Here is a 24,781-nt window from a genome sequence, read left to right as displayed (position 1 = left end):
AGAGTGTTAAGTCTGAAAAGACTGACAAAGACTGTAATTTTTCTCCTGTGAGATAATGGTTTGAAGCCAGCAGCAGATAAAAGATTGCCATAAGAATAGCTTAATTCCCCATCTTGTAAAAGGATTAGATAATTCAGTCTCTTTATGGATTCCTTACTCTGGGAAATATATTTCCACTTTTGGTTCTCCTCAGAAATAGCTGCGGAGTGTACTTATTTAAATGCACAAAGACCTGCATTCAGACATTTTGAAAAGGAAAACGGCACACAGAAAAGATTGTTTTGCGGGCTGTGTCGATGTGTAAGTTTTGCTCAGCAAGTGGATATTCTAGTTTTACCAGCTGAAAACATGGCTGTGAATTACGTATTGGTGACATGGAAACTTCCCACAAAGATCTTCAACAGTGACTGGAAAATAATGCTTTTAATTTTCAGAAAGAGAATGGACTTCAACAAAAATCAATTTTTAACTACATTTTTTATTAATTTTCAAATAATTTGCTGTATTTTAGTGTGTAAGCACTGAGAAATATTATCTGTAAGAAAGTGAGTGCAAAAATAAGAAACAGACTGTGATCCAAATAGTATCAGTGAAAATTGAGTTATTTTAGAGTAACTGTACCTTAGATCAGGGTGAAAATCAAAGAATATGGATGTTTATTGAATATCTCAAATAGAATTGATGGTAACAGCATAGTCCTGCCTCAGAGCTTTGCACCACTTCTTTAAAATGGATTTAAAGGAATTATAAAACTCTGTTGAGGAGCATGCTGAATATGTCACTAAGTTTGTATTCCCATTTTACTGAGAAATTTTGTTAAATATCTGTATTTATTAATTTAATCTTATAGTTTAATTTGTGGGATGTCTGCCTTCTTGGGTAATATTCTGCAGGATAATCCAATAAACGTCATGCTTCACTTCTCTTCAATGCAGATACTTCCTGCATTTTAGTCAATGGTGAAAACAGAAGTTATGACACTGATTTTTTTTTAATATAGCAAGGTGACATACTGCAGAGCTTTCCCATTATTACTTCAGACTTGAGAGGTACCAGCCACTCTCATTACTCACTGAATTCACCATCTTCTGTTGTTTGCCCCCATAGATCTAAGACATTTTTCTTCTATAGTTTATTGATATGAAATTTGTATAAACTTCTTTTAAAATCTAGTCTTCATTAGGAAGCTAGACTATGTAGCTAAAGCAGATGGAGAGTTTTGCCAGCAAAAGAGTCTGTGTATTGTATAATAATATTTATTTAATGTAATTTTACTGTTTTATTAACTGGCATAGTCTATACTGTGGGAAAATTGACATCTTTTTGTCTCTGTACCTGTGAATGCACTAAGAATTTTGCTGGCACAGTAATAACATTTTTATTTTTGTAAAAGACATTAGTAGAACAAATGCAATAGGTCAGAAATTCCTGGCTTTATATTTAGGTGCTGGAGAAGCTTTGTATTTTACACCAGTATAAAGGAGTGCAGAACTTGTGGAGACAGTAAGTCAGAGTACATGAGATCAGAATTTGGATCAGTATGTTTGAGAACAAAGAATGAAATAAACTCACAATATTATAGGCAAGTCAGGACAAATGATTATGAAGGTTGGAGTACTGTTACTGGTGTGGTGTTAAGGTTGCTAGGGAAAGGTGCGAGAAAACATTCAGTGTAACCTAAAAGCATGTGGGGGCTTTCAGGACTCTTGTTGTCTGATCTCTGCTGCTATGACTTCCCTGGAGTTATGTATTTATTCTAGGGAAATTATAATTCAGTTTTACAGTGATATGAGAGAGATGTTAGATATAGATGTAATGTTTTAAATTACAGAAAGGAAGCAGATCATAAAAAAAAAGGCAGAAAAAGCAAGTCCAGTAAGTCCAATTTATCCTTCTCCTCATCTCTGACTGAAATTCCCTTTGGTTGCCAAAGAAACATCATCATGTTATGTTTTTAATAATTTTCTTTTGTTCTTAAGTTTATTATATTCACTAATCTTACAAAATATATATTACAGTTTTTGATGCAAATTAATAACTACTTCATAAAGAAAATAACTGTAAATCACTGAAGTATTTGTTAGGATTTTTTCAAGAGCATAGTTAGCCTTCTTTGAAATAAGTTAAGCAAAATCAGTGATTCAACAAGCCAAAATCTCCTTAATTAAGATTCTAATACCAACATGACACTACCTCTGTTTTTCAGAGCTGAGAACTTTTCTTTGTGGTTGTAGCCTTAAAAATGTACACTGATCTTGGGTGAACTTGAAAACAGCTTTACTGGTCTTTTTGCTGAAAGATTTAATAATTCTTTTCTGAGCTTTCCCCTACTTCTCACCATGTTTATCTAAAAGAAGTCAGCTGAGTCTTCAGCAAAGCAGATTGGGAATTTTCCATGTTCTTTAGGAAATATATGTTCTTTAGGAAATAACAATTCACAGAAACCAAAATGTTTTACAGTAATTATCCAGATTCAACAAAATTTAGCTGACATGGGGCAGAGCAGAGAGAATGGCTGGAGATGCACTTCTCAGACATGTATTTCCCATTTCCTCCTCAGGGAGTGGCCTTTACTGTCTTGGAGCCCATGGAAGAATTTTCTTTAGTACTAAAAAGACAGCAAAAACATTTGTATTGTCTTGAAATACCAAGTTTTCAGGATTTCTTCTCAAGTGGAATTTCAAAGTTTCTGTTGTTGTTCACCTCTGAAGAACATCAGAATTTGTGTAAATTTATCCAGCTGTAGTTTGGTATGCTTAAAAAGAAAAAGAAGACCCATAGTCATATACCAGAATTTGAAGGCTAGCCAAGTACAGAGTAATTATAGAACTATTGCCTGTAGTTGTTTATTTAGGGATTAAGGAGAGTTTATCTAAAAATTATAACCCTTCTTCTGTGGGGGTTTTTTTGCTCATTTTTGAGAGGGATAGATTGGGAATTTGGTTATTTAAATGACAGATTTCTGGAAGACTATGTCAGAATAGTATTAATGTAAATAGTCCCAATTCCTCTGTCTGTGAGTGAACAATCATTGTCCTCTGAAGGTGAATCTCCTATCCTGTTGAGTATTTAATTTGACACAAAAATTTCCTAAAGCACAACCTCTGCTATACACTAGCATGAAGCAATTTATATTATACATCCTTTGAATTAGTAGTCTACACAAAAAACAAATACTACAGAGCCTGGATCTCAATATTAGGTATCAGAAACATTTCAATTTCTTTGTTTTCAGGATACTTTATTCCTTTTCATTAGCCCTTGATGTTACAAGGTGCCTATGCTTGTGATTAAGTGTTTTTAATTATTTTTATGAATCTGAGGTAGTAATTGGAAGTATTTTTTTTTCTCCTGATCCATTAACATTGTGAGAATGGTGATCACCAGTGAATTTTTTTTTTTTAATTGCAGTATTCTGCTGAAATGGAGTTTGCTTTAATTTAATTTACTGCTAATTTTAAGAATATCATAGGATTAAAGTGTTGACATAGAGGACAATCATATTGTATGTCTACATTTAGTGCACTGAAGGAGTTCTCAGGTAGGAATTTGTCCTGCATCTGTACTTACAGTCATGTGCACACTCAAATATAGATGGTTGCCCTTAAAGCTGGACTTTGTTTTACCTCTTAAAAATCCATTTTGCTCAAGCATAAATGTTTACAAAAAATTTCAAATCTGAAAATGCATGCCATCTTTAAATCATGGATGAAAAAAACCCAATTTAATTCAGCTTTGTCAACTGTTCCCTGTTATTTTTTTCCCCAATATATAGTGTAATTCAAGTCCTATTGTCTAGAAACTCTGCAGCTGTAGGAAGGCTACTGCATTGTTTTAGGGGTGGTACCAGTGGAGAAATGACAGATCCTTTAGCATTTCTCTCTCCTTCCATCCCTACTATACCCACGCTATCACAGAATCACAGAATGTTGGGGATTGGAAGGGACCTCGAAAGATCATCTAGTCCAATCCCCCTGCCGGAGCAGGAACCTAAACAATTTTACACAGGAAGGCGTCCAGGCGGGTCTTGAATGTCTCCACAGAAGGAGACTCCACAACCTCCCTGGGCAGCCTGTTCCAGTGCTCTGTCACCCTCACTGGAAAGTAGTTTTTTCTCAAGTTTAAGCAGAACCTCCTGTGTTCCAGCTCACACCCATTGCTCCTTGTCCTATCGTTGGGCATCACTGAGAAGAGCCTGGCTCCATCCTCATGACATTTGCCCTTAACATATTTGTAAACATTAATTAGGTCTCCCCTCAGTCTCCTCTTTTCCAAGCTAAAGAGCCCCAGCTCCCTCAGCCTTTCCTCATAAGGGAGATGCTCCACTCCCTTAATCATCTTGGTGGCTCTGCGCTGGACTCTCTCAAGGAGTTCCCTGTCCTTCTTGAACTGTGGGGCCCAGAACTGGACTTTATTGGGTACCCATTATAATTAGTCATTTTAGGATGCTGTTAGATGGATTTTGGATTCATATAAGGAATTATTTTGGAGGATCATCTTGTCTCTTTTCAGCTTCTAAGTGACGTTATCAATCTAACATCTTTCTAAACCAGCAATTACCACAATGTCAGGAATCTGTCCTCTTAATAGCTCATTTAAATTGGATATAGATGGGTGTCAAAGAGATTTGAAAACAAGACCACTAGTTCTGTCACACAAAAAGAACGGGGAAGTGTAATGACATGACATATAGCTGATTATAATGAAGAAGAGCAATGAACTCAACTGGATTTTGGATACTGTCAACATTTATTTTCTTGTCAAATAAATCAAGTTTTGGGAAGGACTAACTTTCAGACAGTAGTGACAAGTTTCACCATGTAGTTTGCTTAAATTTAATCTTAATCAGTTTGGTGAGAAGAAAAGAACACTAAAAAATAAATTCCGAGCGAACTGTTACAAAAGGTAGATGTCATTTCAAAGATTTGCATATTGCAGAGAACAGACCTTCCTTATGTAAGGGTCCTTTCTTGTGTCTACTTCTGTATAGCTGTAAATAGATAAAATTATGTAGGTAGCTCCAACTGTAATATTTTTAGCATAATTAAGTAGCATATGTTATAGTATCAAAAGGACTTACTGGTAAATTTCAGAAGCTAAAAGGGAAATGCTTAGTTTTTCAAAGTCATCTAATGGGGAATATGTTGCTTCTATGAAAATCTCCCTGTTGACTTTAAAAAAGCCTTACAGCATCTATTCATTCATACTACTTATTAATTCCTTCTGTACTAACAGAATATTCTTTACTTTATGCAAATATATGGAAGAATCTGACTCTATAATCTGTTGCAAACAGACAGTACAATCTAGAAACAAATGATATGCTGGATGACTATTGAAGCTCAAAGCAAAGCTGGTCTTGCAGAATGACTGCTCACACTGTGCCAATTTATTTCCAGCTGCTAAGTAACGCTAGAAGAAATGTCAAGATACACTGAGTGTTTTCTCCAGATAGTAATGATTGAATTGCCACAGGGATGCTATTGTGGCTTTGAACACAAGGTGGGCGGATGAGGAGGTTGCTATACAGGGAAATCAAGATAGTCCATGAGGCATTTCCTCATTAAGTTGTGCCATCAGAAAAGCTCAAGAGTCTTTCTTTGAGTGCTAGAATGGGTCTTTCTGAAAGGTCAAGCACAAGAGAAACTTCAGACTTCATAGCACTTGGTCAGTCTCTTACAGCTGGATTCCACCAAACAGCCACTCAACACAGCTCATCTACCAGGCAGGAAATGCAGACCTGCACTAAATCCTTAGCCCACCTCCATGGTGTACAATGTCCCTGTCACTAAATTCATATTGCAGATACTTACATGCTGCATATATAATCCCTGTAAAATTCCCCTGGAACATTCTGTCATCTTGAAAATGGAAATAAGTTGAAACATTTATGTCCATTAGTCTGCTTTATTTCACTTTTTTTTTTGCTGCCAATGGAACTAGAGTAGGAACTAGTATCTGAGACTTCTCTAGAGTATAGCTTCTTGCTGTGCCTGCAGGAAGAAATCAATGAGTCAGTGAGTTGTTTTCCACCTCTGTAGTCATAGGGATTTACAAGTGTTTCATTACAACTGTTGGTAATTGTGATACCATAGAACAGTGTGTTCTTGAGGTGTTGTTGGGCACTCAAAATTGCCAGGGAAACACTGAAGATTTTCTAAAAGAGGTTGTCGTATTAGTCAGAATGGAGTTTTAGATAGGTTATTTCACACAGCCTCATTGGTGAGAGGATACACAACATAAAACACAGAGTTAACCTCATTTTCATTTCAGTTTAGCAACTGGGATTCAAATAATAGTTTCATGTTAGTGTTTTTTAATCTAGTAAAATAGGTGGCTTCTATTGAAATACCAAATTCTAATATTCTCATCTTGTTGACATGTCCTGTTCTCCAACAATCTATGTTTTAAGAAAGTAAAACATCCTAAGTACTCAAGTTCAGCAGTGCACTTAACATGGGCATGATTTTAAACCAAAGAATAATCTATTTGGATAAATGTGTTACGAAACCAAAACTACATTTGCTTCACATCACCTTTGTGCATGCTGAAGTAATTTTTCATTTTTCTAGTGAAAAGTTAAGATGGCTGAACTTCTTGGAAAAACAATTTTTTTTTTAGGTAGGTTACTCCCACTTCTAAATACTGCACCATCACTAATAGAATAATTAATGTAGCAGATAAAGGCAACTTACATGGAGATAATATAAAATCTTTGATAAGGTGATAAGTCTTAAACTTTTGTAGAAAACATTGCTTTTTCAGATATCGAGTCAAGAGGAAATATTTTCCTAATCTGTATCCTAAAGGAATTAACATGTTTTCTTTTTGCTGACTTTAGTCACTGCCATTTCTTAGGTAGTACTGTGTGTGCTTATAGATTGTTCAGGAGTGTGAAATACCTTTTCAAAGTAGTGGATGAAAAGAAAAAAAATCTATAATTTCAATCTTGAATCTGTTTTTCCTATTCGCTGTTTCCTTCCTATGATGAGACAATATAGGATTTTGTTATGCTGTGACTCATTCAGGGAATGGAGATGAAATAGGTTTTTCCTCTTTTTGCATACTCTTATGGTATCATATTTTCTAAATCATAGTGGCAGTATGACTGTGTTTCACACACCCACAGGCTTGTTTGTAGTGATAGACCTGGTATAATGCTGCACCCATACTGTAGAACTTGTTTTGAATGTCTTTGGTCCCGAAGTCCTTGGCAGTTTTCTTGGAACAAGTCCTACAGAATGCACTTTTCAGTCAAAGGAAATTGAAATATTTGCCTGGAGGCTGTTTGCTTTTGTAGCTCTTGAAGCTACAACACGCATCTGGTTGAATGTAACTGAAACAATGGCCTCTAAGCAAGAGATCACACTATAAAAAGAAAGTATATAGAAAAAAGTGTTGGCTATCAGGTATCAAGTTTAGAGTCCCATTGGAATAATTAATAGCTGAAATAATGTTTTAGTTAATAACTGAAATAGTCCATAAAGTATTATTAAGATAGTAATTTTCAGGTAACTTGTTTTACTTGTTTTTGGTTTTTTTGTTTGTTTGTTTGTTTTGTTTTGTTTTGTTTTTTTAAGAGCACACATTGAAAATAACAGTCAAGATTTTCAAAGCTAACCACCAGTTTGGAAAAACTGTACTCTTTTTAGGTTGCTTTGCAAACAAGGATGTGACTGTCATATACATTGCTGTTTTTATAATCAGCTTTTCCAAAGCAGTGGATGAAAATTTCCAATACCTTTTGGTTATCATTTTACCTTTTTTTGCTAAAGGAATTTCCGTTTCTAGCATAGGAAATTTCTATATTTCCTATGCTAAAGGAATTTCTTGGAGTTTACACTTCTGTCTACAACTAGTCTGCAAGAAAAAGAATTGGAGATGAAAATGCTTTTGTAGTACCAGGGACCAGATAAGTGGATCTCATAGCTTAGGCCTTCCAACATTAATGATGCTTGCAGCATGGTGCAACACACTTTTCTTGGAAAACATTCAGCAAAAATGAACCAGGGAAGAAAGTAGCAAAAACAGATTAGAAATTACATCGCTGATTGTATAATAAGCTCCTGAAGCATTCAGAAGCTCTTCTAGATGTATGCTTCTATCTAATCTCTTGCTTAAGAATTTTTAAGTGTTTTCATTTTTCTGAGGAGGTGTCTTATGAATAGTATTACTGTTGAAGAAGAAATCAGAATTCTTTTGGAGAGCAACAGTGTTTGTGATGTTTTTGTTGCTCAAGTCACATGAGAATCTATCCCAATATGAATCCACGTGTAAGAAATACATAAATAAGTTGAAAATTGGATGTGAAAATGAGGTCCAGATGTGTCAAATATCTTATTCACCCATCCACCTACCCAGTTTATCCAGCCATTTCCTCCTAAAAAGGGAAATAATGTGAAATGGCTTTTCTGACTAGATACATTGAAAGGATTTTTTTTCACGTGTTTCATGAGGCAGCGGGCCACTTAAATATATGTAATTTCTAAAATAAGATAAGCATCATCTCAGTTGTTCATGTCTGGTTTGGATTTATGAAAGCTCCATGTGGAACTGTATTATAAAATCTTGAAAATTCTGATGGGATAAAAGAAGCAGCTCCTACTTTTAGAGGTAATTTTTTTTATGACTGCCGTCTAAGCGGAGAAAGTTGGAGTAATTTTCCTTTTAATTAAGCACAAATAAACTATCAATGTGGCTGCAGAGAAGAGTACATCACTTCTGGTTCCTGCAATTCCGTGCATATCCTTATAAGCTTAAGTATATGCTTGTAGTAAACGTGTAAGTATGTAATGAAGGAATAATGTAATCCTTTGCATCAATTTTAATACAAATGACAGTGATGCGATTTTTGAGATCTTCCTTTTTCATGTGAATATTTCATTTGCAATTTATTTTCTCCCTATTTAAATATCTTTGTTATAATGGTACAAAGTTATTTGCTTCTGTTTGACTGTCATCTTTAGAAGAGCCTGTTTGACAAGCTTGGCTTTTAAAGAATTGGTAACTAGAGAATTACAAACCAGGTATAGACCTATGAAGGATTCATAGAAGTAATTTTCAAATTTAGATTTACAGCTTCTAAGTTTTACAATTTTGTTGCCTTGAGGAGTTTCATGTTCTGTGGAACTACCTCCTCAGATAAGAGTCATTATGAATTTACATTGAGCGTTCTGTCATAAATAAACCATCCCAGGGGCAATAAAAGGAGATAAAGTAATTGGGGAGGGGAAAGGTTTTGAGAAGGTACAAACAAATAAGATGATTTAAGATCCAAATATATTAGATAACTGTGAGAGTCATAAAATGTGAAATTCAGATATAGAGTGGATGTGGGGGTTCTGCTTGGTTTCAAAGGTTAATTCAAAGTTTAGTGTAAAGCAGCTGCAGAGAGTGAGAATACAGAGTGAAAGGAACTTTTTAAAGAGGTAAGTTATTTCTTTCCCCAAGGTTTTACTTCAATGCGTTTTTATGATTCCTGGGCTTTGCAAAATTGAATTGCATTTTTCTTATTCTTTTCATGGCTGAATAAATTCAAGGTAGGATAACCTTTATGTAAATGTCAGTTATATTGTGTTAAGAGCTACAGACCATTTCTTCAGATCACAGTCTGTACTCAGGATTCATAAGAGCCTGAAGAAGGATGGTGGGACTCTTGGGATACTCATTTTAAAGAACAGATACAAGAACTATTTTTCTAAATTGCTGTCAAGGCATTGCAGTCAGCTGATGCATGGGAAAATCCTGAAGATTAAGCCTGCCATAATTACTGGATTTTTCTTTTAAAAAGTAACAAAGGAGGAGGTGATATTCTTTCGTGTATTTCCCTGTGGTGGGTTAACCTTGGCTCCCTACCCAGTCGCTTGCTCACTCACTGTCCTCAGCAGGTTGAGGGGAGAAAATAGGATGAAAAAGCTTGTGGGTTGAGATAAAGACAGGGAAATTGCTTACCCCAGTTACTGTCATGGGCAAAAGGCTTGACTTGGGGAAAATTAGTTTAATTTATTACCAATTAAAATAGATACAGGTAATGAGAAACAAAAAGACAGACATTAAACCCACACATTTCCTCCCCCGTTTCCCAGGCCCAACTTCACTTCTTCACTCCAGACTCCTCTCCCCAGGCCCTGAGCAGTGCAGGGTGGGATGGGGAATGGGGGGTTGTGGTCAGTCCATAATGGCTTCTCTCTGCCCCTCCTTCCTCCTCACACTTTTCACCTGCTCTGGCATGGGCTCTCCTAAGGGCTGCAGTCCTTCAGGAAAAAAAAACTGCTACACTGTAGGTTCTCCACAGGCCACAGTCCCTCCAGGACATACCCACCTGCTTTGGCGTGGGTCTTCCATAGGCTGCAGTGGAGTATCTTCTCCAGAGTGTAGAGCACCTCCTCCTCTGACCTTGGTGTTCCCTCTGCTGTTTCCCACTCTTTCTGTTCCCTGCTCTCTGCCTGTTTGGCATTGTTTACTCTTCTGTAACTGTGTTTTCTCCAAGGCACCACCATTTTGACTGAGGGCTCAGCTATGTCCTGCCATGGATCTTTTGGAGCTGGATGGAACCACCTGTGTCTCGCACAGGGCAGCCCCGACCTCACCGAGGCCACCCCTGCAGCCCCCACACTGCCAACAATTTGACAGGGACACCTAGTACAGTCCTATTCAATTAAAATATTTTTAATGTAGTGAAGGAAGCTTGCAGTTTCATATGCACATGATACCACCAAAACCCCACTGTTAAAATAAGTCTTACAAAAATACATTCTGTGATTCTGTGTGATTCTGTGATAAGGTAGGATTCAGTTGACTCTTTCTTAGAGGCTAGTTTTGGTTACTAGAGAACAATATGATTGAACCATGAATGTTGGCTTTTCAGCAAAGCTACCCTCTTAATTAGGACAATGTTGTGAGTAGGGTGGGTAGTCAGAGGTAATACTCTTCTGTCTTATCTATGGAATACGATTACAAATGTTTCCATTCAATGTTTCCACAATTTAGATTGCAAGGAGATAATTTGGTAGAAAGGCCAGAAGATGTCTCCATGGTATCTCAAACATCTGAGACAGCAGTGTCAGACTCTGATGGTAAGTTATGTAAGTATTTGCTGCTCATAAAAAAAGCCCTCCACACACCAACATCTTGAATTTAAGAGTAGAGGTTGTGCCTGTAAAAGAAGATTAAATGCTTCCAGAAAGTGTTCTGGATGTTTGAACTCAACCATTTACACTTCAAATCTGTTAGAAGAACCCCTAACATGTTTTTTGTCATGGCCAGTTAGCACTCCAGAATAGTTCCTAGGCATATTTTGGGAGCTGCCTTGGGCCAGGATTCATTCTTATTAGACAGTTTGTATGTTAGCACACTGTTATGGTTGTAAAATAAGTTAATAACATAGATACAGGATGTTCCTTGCCAGTTGCCTCTATGCCAAAGAATGGTCTTTGAAATATTTAATTTAATGCTACAAATGCATCTGCAGGATTCCAGTAATATACAGTAAATATAAAAAGAGTTATAGAATTTCTCCCCTATTTTTAAACTGAGTATCAGAAATGCTTCTCTAATCTCTTCAAGCACCACTGACTAGAATTAAAATATAATAAAAAAGAGTTTATACAATAGCTCTGAATAATGTTTTTTTCCTCATACAAACTTAATCATATGTTGTGCTAGTCTACACTGAGGACACTCAGCCTTATTTCAATTTCTGCTCAGGTTTTTTTAACAGAATAACACCTGAAATCTAATGGAAAAGACAGTTTGTAAGGGATATCTTGCCAGAGAATGCCCTGCTTTCCTATGAAATATTAAGTTGGTGAAGGTTAGCTTTATCTTAGATGTCACTGAAATGAAGAGAAGGGAATAGAGGTTTGGACAGAGAATCTGCAAAGATAAATCTGTTAATCCATTCCCTTACTAATGGCAGAACCTGATAAGTCTATTAATTGGAGGATTTGATTTTCATTTTAGTCTTCAGCAGCCACAGGTAGGCCAGCTATATTGATTAATGCACAAAAAATTGGAATTAACTTTTGTTGTTTTTATTGTACTAACTGTCTGCTATTTAGCACTATTAGGTGTGCTATTAAGTGTGCTTATCATGACAGCAGCCTGAGCTTTCACTCATTTCTCTTGCCTCATTTGTAAACCAATGTATGTCAGCATCAGTAACTAGTATGTCTTTGAAGATAAATTTTTCAAACTGGTTTTCTGAGAATGCATGTCTTCATGCAGCCATACCATTTGTTTTTCCTTTCATCTACCATTGATCCTTTTATTAAAAAAAAAACCAACACAGGACTCATAATCTCAAAATATGATGCTCTTATAAGCTTGATGAAGATTGTCAGCAAGGGAGACCCAGGCTGGTGACTGCACTCAAGCCTTGTGAAATGAAAGCAAAGATCTTCTTTTATGAGAGTAATCTCCAGTAAGGGACTTGGTGGTGTCTTGTTTGGGATAAGTAGGGAGACATGCAAGCATGAGATTGTTGCAGCAGAAACAAGTAGAAAGGTAAGACATACATGTAGGAAAAAGTTCTGCAGTTCCTGAAACAATTTATTTTGAACAGATCTCTGCTTTCCTTTTTCCTTCCTGTGTACCCTTGTTCTTGAAGTGGAAATATGCCCACTTTGCGGTGCCATCTTCTGAAACTGTAGGCTTCAATAAGATAGTAAGCTGTTGCTAAGTGGCAGAAGTACCAGGATTAAAGAAGGTGAAACTGTCAGAAGGTGCTGGATACTGTGTAATAACAGAGCTGGATCTTTCATGGTCACAGAGTATGGAGCACAAGAGTGCTATAGCCAATGTAACTTGGACCATTTTATATGCTTCCAAATACTCTATAGTCAGTATGGATATAGAGAAGATGATGAACACTTTTCCTAAAAAACCACCTCCAATAAAAATATAGGGAGTAGAAGTTAGATAGATAGGTGGGGTAATGACATGCATGTTGTTATAAACACATCTGTCTCATGTCCATGAATATTCATGAACCTGTTAGTCATATAGCTATTCATATAGCAAAGCCCCTAGGACCAAAGGACTGAGGTCAACAGTGAGGTACTGACAAATTTCTGTCAAGAAGCACTCTCAGAAGTGTTCAGCCTTTCAAAATATATTATTTTTCTAAAATGTTGGTGAGTAATACATTTTGATTTGAAAAAAACACAGCTGGATATTACAAGTAGGCACAGACTAGAAACTGGCACAGAACTCGGGCAACTGCCCGTTCTATCCGACTTTCCTATAAGTGCAGCACATTATTTGTTTTCTGTGCCTCTGATATTTATTTCCAATAAATATTATGAATGAGAAGATGGTAAAAAAGACTCCTAAAGATATTGCTCAAAACCCTAAGTAACCAAGGCATCATATTGCACTGAGTTTTTATTTATGTCCTCTTAAGAATGTATTATATCATGCAGAAGTGACTAACAGGCTTCACTTACTAGGTTTATTTGAATTTTCTGCTTTTAGTTATCGGCACCAATGACCTTGCTGAGACTATGCATCGGGAAGTGCTGATGTAAACCATTTGTTCAAGAGTATTTAAACAAAGTGCTGATGCACAGCAAAGTTGAGGGTAGTTTTCCTTAGATAATGATCTGTTTCTTGGGTTAGTGGGAAATTGTTAAATTCTTAGATCTGGAGCATCCCTCTTGTGGATTACAGATGAACTAGGTTCAGAAGTAATTGTCAGTGCATCTGATCTAACAGCCCTTACAAATAAGCCTTACTAAAGCAATTCCACCTCAGTCAATGTAATTCCCATAAAGTCAATGTAATATCTTATGTAAAAAGATCATCTGCAGCATCAGGCACTACACTGACTCCACTGGCAATCTGGATCTGGTTCCAATTAACCACTACACTGATTTCCCTCTAGTATAATCCTACTGAATTGGACAGAGTTGTCTTTGATGTAAGTAGTAAAAATGAGAGATGAGAATCAGATCTCGAGATTGGAGAACACAAGATGCTGTAATGCTGTAGTTTCTTTTTACTGTCCTAAATTATACCTCTCAAAACTGTTTCTCTTTGCCATTTGACCGCTTCACATGAAAGAACTAAGGGAAGAATTTAATAACTAGGTTCTTGATTTTGATTAGAAGAAGCAACTTCAGTGACCACACAGCAAACTTCCCCTGTAGATGCCAAGCCTGTCAGATTTGTCTCCTGAGTCAGTCGTCCATTAGGCCTTGCTCTTGTTCTGTCCAGATAGATGGGGAGAACACCTAAGGTTTCAAAAGGTAGACACTGCAACAGCACTGACCCATTAAAAATCTGCATCTGTCAAGCCCCAGTCTGTGGTTCATGTTGGGGGGATTGTACAAGTCATATACTTTTTTAAAATTATTTTTTTAATTTGGATATTAAGAAGTATTATCACTAAAGGATGATGGTTCATTTAGTCCTAATTGCCTATAAGTACCATACGACCTTGTTTCACTTGTTTCAGTCTCTTTTGCGGAAAAGTACGTTACCCTTTGAGTGAAAGCCATGATATAAAGCAGTAAAAGAAGACATTATTGAAAATAAAATCTTTGCACTCAGTGCATTCTTGTAGAAGGAAGTTTAAAATACAATAACTTATTAGGGAGTAAACTGTAATGTTTGATGAATGAAAAGCATAGCACTTCTAAACTTCTAAACCACTCTTCAATTTGTCTGAGAAAAGCTGTTTATAAAGTGAATTATTTTGCAGTGTAGTATGCAACTCCACATATTTCTAATATGTAAAATTTTTTTAAAAATATGCAAATAGGTAGGAATTAGGATTGAGAACTAGATACGGCCGTGGCAAAAATGTGGCATCATCTCCCAGTTCCTGCACAGTTCTCTTACCATAACTTTGCATCATCAGCAGCTCTTCTTCCTCCACTTCCATTTGTGTGTGCGATGAATGTAGTAACCATAGTTGCTGTACTTAAGTATAGTTCTGTTTTTATGGGAAGAATAGTCTGAGATGTTTGACAAATCAGGACACTCTGGAAACATAAGGATATCCCTGCTAAGTGTCAGAATAACAGCAGAACGTGGGGAAAATCAGGGCATATTGGTTTTTTAGGCTGTTTATGAAAAGCACCTAAGTGCCTAGCAGACTGTCAGGCAAAGAGTGAAACTGCATATCATGTTAGTTGGAAATTTCTTTCTCTGACATAGGTACATAAATACTGTTTTAAGTTGTTATGTGTGTGCCAAAGAGGCATTCTAAACTTCTCAAAGTCTTGTTGTTTTACAAATATGGCTTTTAAACATTGCCTAAAGCAACCAGAACTTACTTCAAGGATTTTAACTATATTCCAATTAGTTTGACAGAATTAATTAAATTTAATTTATTGATTTTATTAAAGCTGAAGATCCACTACTATTTTGTGTAAAGGATAAACAGTATTTAGTTTTAATAGTAAAAATAATAAATAACCTACGAGACACCTTGGCAGCTGCCGGAAGCTTCCTTATCTCTAATCATGTTGGAGACACTGTTCCACATTACATTAAGCTTCTAAATTAAAATCAGACATAAAATCAAACATAAATTTAAATCCTTTGAAGTGTAACTGAAAAGCAGTGCACTTACAGTAGGCACATTTACCTTCCCAGCATTTAATTTATAGGCATTTTATTTTTTGAAGTGACTAATGCTTACTTAATGAGAGCAATTTACTTCTCTTCTACCTCTTTGGAACAGCTCAAGTACCTGGGGTTGAAACACTTATGGAAGATATTGATGAATTTCAGAGTGCCTCTCAAGTGGCAGGATCTGTAAGTATCTTCCCTTATGGATAATCCTGTGATTTTTAAAAATAGTTTAATAGAAATTGATTTTGCATAAAGTTAAAAGTTGTGCTTGCCAGCACTGTCATCCTAGAGAGAAGAAAATTTACCTAACCCTTCTGAATTTTCAGTTATCTGGCTGTTTTTTCATTCTAGGAAGGGTGATATTTTGAAATAAATTATTATAATTTCATACAAACCCATATGTTGTTGGGCTCGGATGTGTGTACCTCCCACAGAAAGTACAGTCATTTTATACTATGTCTGTATGTTCTTAAATGTTAGTCAAATATCCATTCTACCAGATAATATTCAATTTTACAAAATTAAGATAACAAAATAATTCAAACTCTAAATTTCATTATGAAATATGACATTATAATATCACAACTATAATTTAGCTTTTTGGTAGCATTTACTTGGAAACTAATAAACAAGACCATTTAAAATGCATGGCTAATTTATGTATATTTTTTAAAGAATGTATTATGCTTGGTAATATTTTCATCAGTTCTTTTATTTTGAAATTTAAGAAAATCTTTGAAGATTTTCAGTTTGCGGAAAATATAACCAGAAATAAAATAATTTTTTTGAAAAATCCTAATTTTGTTGATAGTTGTATTGCATCAGAAATTTGAATATAGATTAAAGAAGGGATTGCTTTTTTTCCTCAGGGAAATAATTAGACAATAGTTGTTTATTTTTGCAAAAATTTTAGACAGCTGTAACAAGGCACGTTAATTCCCGTTCAAACATAGCAATACGGGTTTTATAGCACACTTTAGTGCTGATAAAGTAAATGAAAAGAAGGACTCAGTATTTGATAACTGAGGAAAAAAGGGCAGTATTATAGAAAAAAGAAAAATGACAATGCAGACTGATCCTACAGTCTTTCAAGTAGCTGATTAACTACTACTAATAAAGCTAAATAATACTGAGCATATAGTATTTCTAACCAGTTATGAAAGCAATTGGCAGATACAGAGTTCCAGATCAATTCCTAAAGCTCTTTGAGAAGTTGGAATGCAAGAACCTCACAGAGCATTTTCAGATATTGGGCAAAAGGAGTACAGAGCAGAACTTTGGTTGCCGTTGCTTTGTGCTTCTTTCTCAAGTTCCTTTCTGCTTCAAACCAGTGAACAGAGGTGTAATAAATTTTGCAGCAGTTTCTGAACCCGTATTTTTCATGATGGTTTGGATGTGCAGCTGCCACCTTTTATTTATCAGTTCTGCAGACATGTAGCATAGGGGAAGAGCCACAAATAAATTGAATTACACAGAAAAGTAAAGGTACAAACAAAATATAATTATGTTTATTAGCAAAATCTTGCTACAGAAATGTACAGCCTTCAACTGAGTATTTTAGATATATGCTCTGTGTGTGCAGGCTTACAAATGGACAAACAATATGTACATGTAGTTAATGCTCTGCTAGTTCTAGGCATAAGTAAGATTGCCTGGAGCAGGAGACTGCCAGAGACAGCAAAGTTGCCTGGGCTGAATCCCTGAAGGCCACACTGGCTAATAGGGCTACAAAGAGAAAGCAAGAAGAGCAATTGCAGCGATCGCTCTGCCCACCCAACCTCTCCCTAGGGCAAAGGCAGCTGGCTTCATTTTCCTGAGCTCTCAGAAAATTCCTTTGCCTAAATTACTGATGAGCCGTAAACCAGTAACTATTAGTTTGAGTTTTTTTGTCTTTTTTTATCTTAAAGCTCCTGCTTAAATACTGTGTAGCTAGCTGATTATGTACTTTTATCTGTTTAGTATGGCTTCTAATTCAGAATAAGATTCAGCTATCCAACACTGTGTATTTGTCTGCAACTGTATCTCCTCAAAAAGGAAAAATGATCCAGCTGTCGTTGCTTTATAAGGCTCTGAAGGAAAAGAGATCTTTTCCATGGTCCCCTAATAACTTCCAGTGAGACTTATTCTTTGACAATCTTGATATATAGAATATAGATAAAACTGAGGTTCCTCATAGGAAGACTGTGAAGATAAATGCATTCTTGCATTGGATTCCCACAAGTTCCTTAAGAGCAGTAAGAAATACGCCTATAAAATCACTTCAGAATTTATACATTCTTGTGACTTGAAATTATTTTCAGATATTATATGAGAAATGAGATACTATATGAGATACAAGATGAGGGAAATATGCTAGTCAGACATTTCTCATAAACTGGACAAATTGATTCATGGCATTCACTCAAAGGTGCATATTACATGTAAAAATTCCTGATCTGGTTCAAGGTGTGCCATTTTTAATACTGGTACTGCATTCCAATAGGGTAATTTGAGTCTGTTGCTAGTTAAATGGATCATTGTCATAAATTTCTCTCTACTCATGTATATTAGACAAATTTTCTATAAAAGTGCCTAAGCCTTCAGGGAGAACTGTGTTGAGAAAAATTGTGGGATAAAGCAGCAAGAATTATGCAAAAAGATCTTTAGAAAACAGTTGTGTGGGTTCTTTCACGTCCCATGTGTAAGTCCACATGTAGGATCTTTGATGTGAAGACTAAAGCAATCTAGATACTAGTACTTAGAAGAGATAGGTAACATCTGTGTCTATAACATGGTTCATGCAATTTATACTATGGTTACATTATGATTTTCTTGTAACATTGTATATATTTACTTTTATATTTCTGAAGAATCTGGATGTTTTTGTAATTACACCTTTTTCCTTTAAACCTTTTAGTAAGAGAATATTTTGCTGTGCTTTATTTTTCACAAAGAGAGTTGATATCTGAAAAGTCGAGAACTTACATTTTCAGTGCTGCACAATCCCAAACGAGGCGTACTGAATGAACAAACAAGTAAAGCTAGCAAAAAGCAGTTTGAAGTATTTACAGGAATCAGCACTCTTCCCAAGTGTTTTGCAAGGACTGAAAGTGGAAGCAAGCATTGAAATTGTCCTTAGAGATCCTAGTTTACTGCAGAGCTCATTTTCTGACAAATATTTAACGTAACAAAAAGTGCTAGGCAAAATGCAGAGCTTTTTCTTGAAATTTTTGAAATGTGATGAACTTGGAATCCTATTTTACTTTATGTTTCTGTAAATTAGTTTTATAAATATTTGCCTGGCAAGCTTTAAGAAAACACTGAAGTGATATTAGGAAAAAAATTAGATGGGCTGGAACTCCTACAGAAATGGAAAAGTAAGGTATCAGGGGAAGTTACTAAATTTACAGCGACTAACAGAAAGAAAGAGGGTACATGCACTGGGCAATTCACACCGAGTAGCTTTTGCCTTCCCTCTGAGTTGCTTCTTTTACCACCTGGATCTAACAGGACTCATGCTTATTGTTTTTTTTAATGTGAATCTTTGTATTTGCTCATCTTGCCTTGCATATGCACATAAAAAGGTATATTTTTCTTTGCAAATTTTCCATGCAAGGCAAACCAATCCAAGTGTAACAGAAACTGTGGAAAAATAGTTGTCCAACTGTAAAAGGTATTTCTGCATGAATTTACCTTGGGTTTTTGCTCTTTATTACTGTGGGAAAAATAATTATTTGTTTTATAAAGATGTTTGTTTTAAATAAATTTTCTTCTGTTTTGCCTACTGCTTTGGAACTTTTCAGTTGCTTTCCTAGAAGGAATACACACATGGATTTTCTGTGATAAATACAGAAATTCCTTAATGGTAATTCATTTTCTGAAATGACCTGAGGCTTCATGCACAAGGTAAAATTAAGCTTTTAAGTTTGAGTATGATCAACAGCTCCAAATCACCCAAACTTCAGTGGTTAACTAAATCTATAAATTATTTGCTGGACTGAGGTCATTGTTTATTTAGCAGGTTAGTCATTAAAATAAGTATTTTAAGGTTCCACTGCCACATCAGGAACAACAGCAGTGTGTCTGTGAGGTAGTGTGAATTATAAAGGTCATATTTATATATTGAATGCATATTTATATATTGAAAATTAGTGTGTTCTGATACAATAGTTTTCAAATGCAAGTTGACTTTTGTAAGTATGTGGAAATTAAGGCACACAAATTTAAAATTTTAAATCTTCTGTAAAAATAAGAATAACAGATAATATTAGATTAATGTAACTCACAGATAGTCCAGAAAAACCTGCAAATGTATGTTTAATTACTATTAGCTAAATAAACAATACAAGATAATAGAATAACCTAATATCAAGGTTCTTGGGAAATAAGTGGTATTTTCTGCAAATAATTAAGCAAGTAGTGTGAGTTACATACCTTGAACTTCTTTGGTTGAGACTTCCCCTATGTCATAAAATAGACATAGCATTTTCTGCGTGCAACTACAAAATAATTATTTCTTACTTTTAAAATTCTCTTTTACTTTGGAGAGCACCTGAAGTACTTAAATTTGTTTTTCCACTTACCTGAGGGTTTCCTTTTTGCTGCTATCATGTTGCATATTGCAAAACTGGAGCCCCCTTTGGTGCTTGCCTGGCCCTGTGATGCGTGGCGGGGCTACCTCATCTCCCTGCCTGGACCCCCAGGGATAAGAACTGCTTCCAGAAAGGCCCCCACCCCTCACAAGTTCAGTTCATCAGCCACATTGGCAAGTGTTGTGTGCAGCGTGTGGTTAGCGCTTCCAAGGAGACTTTGCATGGGGCAGACAGAAGGGCAGATGTCTTCTAGAGTGAAAATATTCTATTTGAAAATATTCAGTCCTCTCAAATGTAATTTTAGATAGAAAGAATTCTTTGAACTTAAAAAAAAAAAGTATTAAAAAAAAAAATTGATGACTGCCTTGTTTTCACCTGTCTAAAATTTTCATGTGTTGGGCATGACAAATTCAAAAATATCAGTCCAAATAAGAGTAAATAAAATAGGACTGAAGCTCAGAAAAAAAATATTCTCGCTACATTTCAGAAACAGAAACAAATGTGATTCCCAGGTGCCCACGTATTTCCTCCTTCCCTCTTGCCTGTAAACAGAAAAACTATGTGTAAGTTGACTCAAACTACCATTTTTTTTTAGTGTAAGGTTCAGTGTGCTGGCTGACTGCCATGGGAAGCAAAAAGCTTGTAATTTCAATTACATGGCATTTCAAGTAGGATAGGCCCCAGTGTGGAAGGTGGGGATTAGAGGTGGCTGCCAATTCTGCAACAGAGCTCTGAGAAAGTTTATTATTTTTACAGTACCAAAAAATCCATGTTGACTAGTTCACCTTATGTCTTTGAACAGTCTATGGAAGCTGAAAGATTAAACATTTGGTGAACTCTTACAGAAAATGCATGTTGTGAAAAGAATCTGTAAACAAAATATTGCACAAAAAGTTCTGCTGCATGAATAACAACTGTCCTTGCCAGCTGCTTGGTCAGAATGGAAGGGACACTTGCAAACAAATGGTTCAATAATAGGGATTTTTTTTTGTATTTGGAAGGATCTCTGTCAAATGTGTCTCTTTAAGATATTTAAGCTGTCCAGCAATCATAGATTATACATAGGAAGCTAAGCATGGTTGTCTTTCTTACATTATTAGCTCCTGAAGTTACCAATAAAATTTGCCCTTGATTAGCAAAACTTTGTAGAAGAAAAACTTCAATCAAAATGCATTGCATATATTTACAGCTTGCCAGGAACTAACTAATGAATTAGGTTTCACTTTCTTTTCCTCATTTCACTGTGATTATACAATTCAGATAGTCTTTAAAAAGGAAGAAACACCTTCTCTTGTGAGGTGGGGACAGTTCCCATACCTGAAAAGGGATTGTGTGTGTGCATGGACATGCATGTGAGTAGCTGGGTGTTTTACTGTGAAGGAGGCCAAAATGACATAGAAATATAATGCTGCATTGTTTTTTAACACTTTTTATGGTCAGCAAGAATGAGTAATTTATTCTCTAACAAGCACTTGCTTTTCAGATAATTTAGGTAATTTGGAGGCCTTCTTCTAGGCCTTAGATTTTCTGAAATGTTCCACCTCTGTAGAACTCCCCAGGTGTCAGTGGGCACAATGGGTATTACAGAGCCCATGTCAAGTCAGATTGATGGTAAGATCAAGACATTCACATCTGCACTGTTTTGGGGGTTTTTTTAGGGATAAATCTGGACTGATGTATGCTGTCAAACTAACATTGTGTAGTTTCACTCAGCTAGCACTTGGCTAGCAGCCAAACACAGCTGCTTGCTCACTTCCCTGTTCCCACAGGGGAAAGAACTGGAGGGGCAAGGGTAAAGAGACTCATAGGTTGAGATAAGAACAATTTAATAATGGAAATAAAATAAAACTTAAAATAATGATGATATTAGAATAATAATAGTAATAACAAAATATGCAAATGAGTGATACACAGTGCAATTGCTCACTTCCCGCTGACCAAGCCCAGGTTGTTCTCGGATAACAACCCCAGAGGAGTGACAATCCCGAAACCAAAACTACAATCCCAGAAGAGCGAGAACCTGAGAGAGAGCCAGAGAGAGAGGGAAAAAAAACCCACAAGAGAGACCCTCATTAATATACTGAACATGAAGTTGTATGATATGGAATATCCCGTTGGCATATCCAAATGCCAGTCTAGTTTATTAATGTTAATATTTTTCACCCTGCCTAGACCTTGCACTTGTAGACAAGAAAAACAAAGTCCTTCATCTTCCAGCAACAATTTAAAACATTGGTATGTTATCAGTGTTTTTCTCATAACAAATCCCATGCTGAAACCAAAACACAGCACTATTCTAGCTCTGTCCCAGCTGAAAACTGGGGTAGTGCTACAGATTAAAGCACATATAGCGTGCTTTAATATAGATCTTGGAAGAACTTTCTTATTCTCATACATGACCTCCTTAATTGTATTTCTGTTCCGTCAGTGGCATTCCCAGTAAGTTATGATATTTTCCAGAAGTTCAGGGAACCAGCAGTGAGAGACATTGCCTTTGGCTTTATTGTTTGTAATTTTTTATTTTAGCTGTAATTTGACTAACTGATCTAAGTAAAAAAAAACAAAAAACCCATTAGTGAATGTATTGTTTGTGAAGAAATTATGGTGATATGTAAAGAAAGCCACTTAAGAAATGGACACATAGTTGAGCTTAAAAGTTGACAAATGTATCCCAAGGGCTTTGTTTGAATATATTTCTGATGCAAAGAGACATTGCCTCACGTTAAAAGTTTGAAGGTGATGAACGGGGCCCAGAGCTGTTTCTACAAGTTAGAGAGACAAGGTTGTCTTTCAGGAACATCCTCATATTTAGATCTTGTTAATCTTGTTAATGTAAATAGGCCATTTGTAAATTTTGTGCTAATATTTGTAAATCTTACTGAACGATCAAGGGCAATTGTAGTTTGGAAGATACTGATTGAATTGGGAGGACTTCTGTGTGCATACTTTGTACATATATGCTATATATGCTATATTTTTCAACTATTTTCAATCTGCTGTCATCATTAAAGTCCAAGTTAACTGACATTAGTGTTTTATCTCTGCAATTCCTGTCCAGTAGACAAAGGATAGGTTTTGTTGAAGTGGAATAAGAAGGTTTAAATAAGTGACTTGCAAGCCTGAATCTCTTTCTTAAGTGACATTCCTGAACTGCTGATATTCATCTGGTGGAAAGAAGGGGCACCAGTGAATTCTGCTAGAGCTGTACGAATTCATTTATCCTTGCATTTGAACTGACGTGCTTCCAAAGCCTCCTTGATAACATCCCCTGCTTTCAGCTTGTGTTTATCTTTTAGAAATAAGGCTGTTGCGCAAAATGTGTGCTGGAGACTTTGAAACTGAGAACCTCTGTCTATGTTTATGCATTATTCACTTAGATGAACTCATTGTCTCAAATGTTAAAAAAATATTTTTTATGTTCAGTATTATTTAGAGATACAGAAAAAAGCATTATTTTGGAACCTGCCTCCAAAAATGTTGTTGAAATATCTAGTTCAGAGAAGGAACAAAAAATGAAACAAAACACGACAGTTTTAATGTCATAATAGATTCTTGTACATTTTTTTCCCCAGATCATTAATATTTTCTGTCAAGCGAGTATTTAATTGGAAGGCACTATTATAAGCACATAATTTATAATGAAATTTAATTGCTAATATTAAATATCTCATCTTCTATAACTAGTATTGCAATACTGTTCTGGTCTTTTATGAAGCTATTGCCTGATGAAATGCCATAAGATTATGATATTGCATAAAACAGAAAGATGCACAGGAAGAGTTATGAAATCTGGGGAAAGAATTTGTCCAAAGTAACCTCATTAATTGCACAGGGTGTTGGAACTGTGTATCTGAAAGGGAGTTTGAACATATAACCATATGTAATAGTAAAGACTGAACATATGTAAATGTATTTGTTTTAAATCATATACAAGATTAATATTTCTTAGTGAGAAAGTATACATCTGTGCTATGTCCAGAACTGAACACAAATTCTGTGTGTCTTTGTAGCTGTGTGTTAGCAGGATGAAAGCAGACAGTTATTTATTGAATGCCTGTGTGTGCATGCCTTTGTGTGCCTGTATATACTCATACACTGGCATATCTATATGTATTACATGAACTTATACAAGATTTTAAAACATGTATTAAAACCTGCAAAGATATTTTTAATGTTTGATGATCTTTATGATTTGGAGTCTCCTAATTGCAATTGATTTAATTTAAACATTAGTCATGTTTTTATAAATGTCTAAAGCACTATTGTGATAGTTACCATTAAAGAATATTTTTTCTCCATTTATCTTAGTTTCTACTACAGGAAGTAAGCTGAGCTGCCTTTCCTCAGAAAATCACCTTAGTTGTCTGTGTCTTACATGATTGCCATGCATAAAAGAAAGAAGTACAGTAGAGGAAAAGGCAGAATGTAAGAAGAAACAGAGGTTTGCAGAAAAGAACGATAACTCCCATTTCCTCTTCAGAAAATAGAAGACAGAGAGTGAAACCCTCTTACCAGACTAACATTTGGAACTCTGTGTTTTTGGAAGGTTAGGGAGTTATTGAAAACCCATAATAATTTGCTTATGATAAACTTGAGTAATAAGAGTTTAAGAACATTAGAAGAGCAGTTTG

General features: G+C 35.7%; 1 protein-coding gene across 1 annotated transcript in view; it reads left to right on the top strand.

Moving 5' to 3' along the window:
• The window catches only part of LOC104523639 (uncharacterized protein C8orf34 homolog), a gene marked incomplete at its 5' end in the record, with an annotated part of 59,808 nt that overhangs the window by 10,696 nt on the left and 24,331 nt on the right, over positions 1-24,781 (top strand). The window contains 2 exons of the mRNA XM_010166292.2: positions 10,990-11,075; positions 15,689-15,762. Coding sequence (XP_010164594.2) covers positions 10,990-11,075; positions 15,689-15,762 — 160 coding nt within the window. The remainder of the gene's footprint in view (positions 1-10,989; positions 11,076-15,688; positions 15,763-24,781) is intronic.

The sequence above is a fragment of the Antrostomus carolinensis genome, unplaced genomic scaffold, assembly GCF_000700745.2.
Source record: "Antrostomus carolinensis isolate BGI_N321 unplaced genomic scaffold, ASM70074v2 scaffold5294, whole genome shotgun sequence".
In the NCBI taxonomy this organism is placed as follows: domain Eukaryota; kingdom Metazoa; phylum Chordata; class Aves; order Caprimulgiformes; family Caprimulgidae; genus Antrostomus; species Antrostomus carolinensis.
Note: the sequence above shows the minus strand (reverse complement) of the source record. Positions and strands in the feature narration are given on the sequence as shown.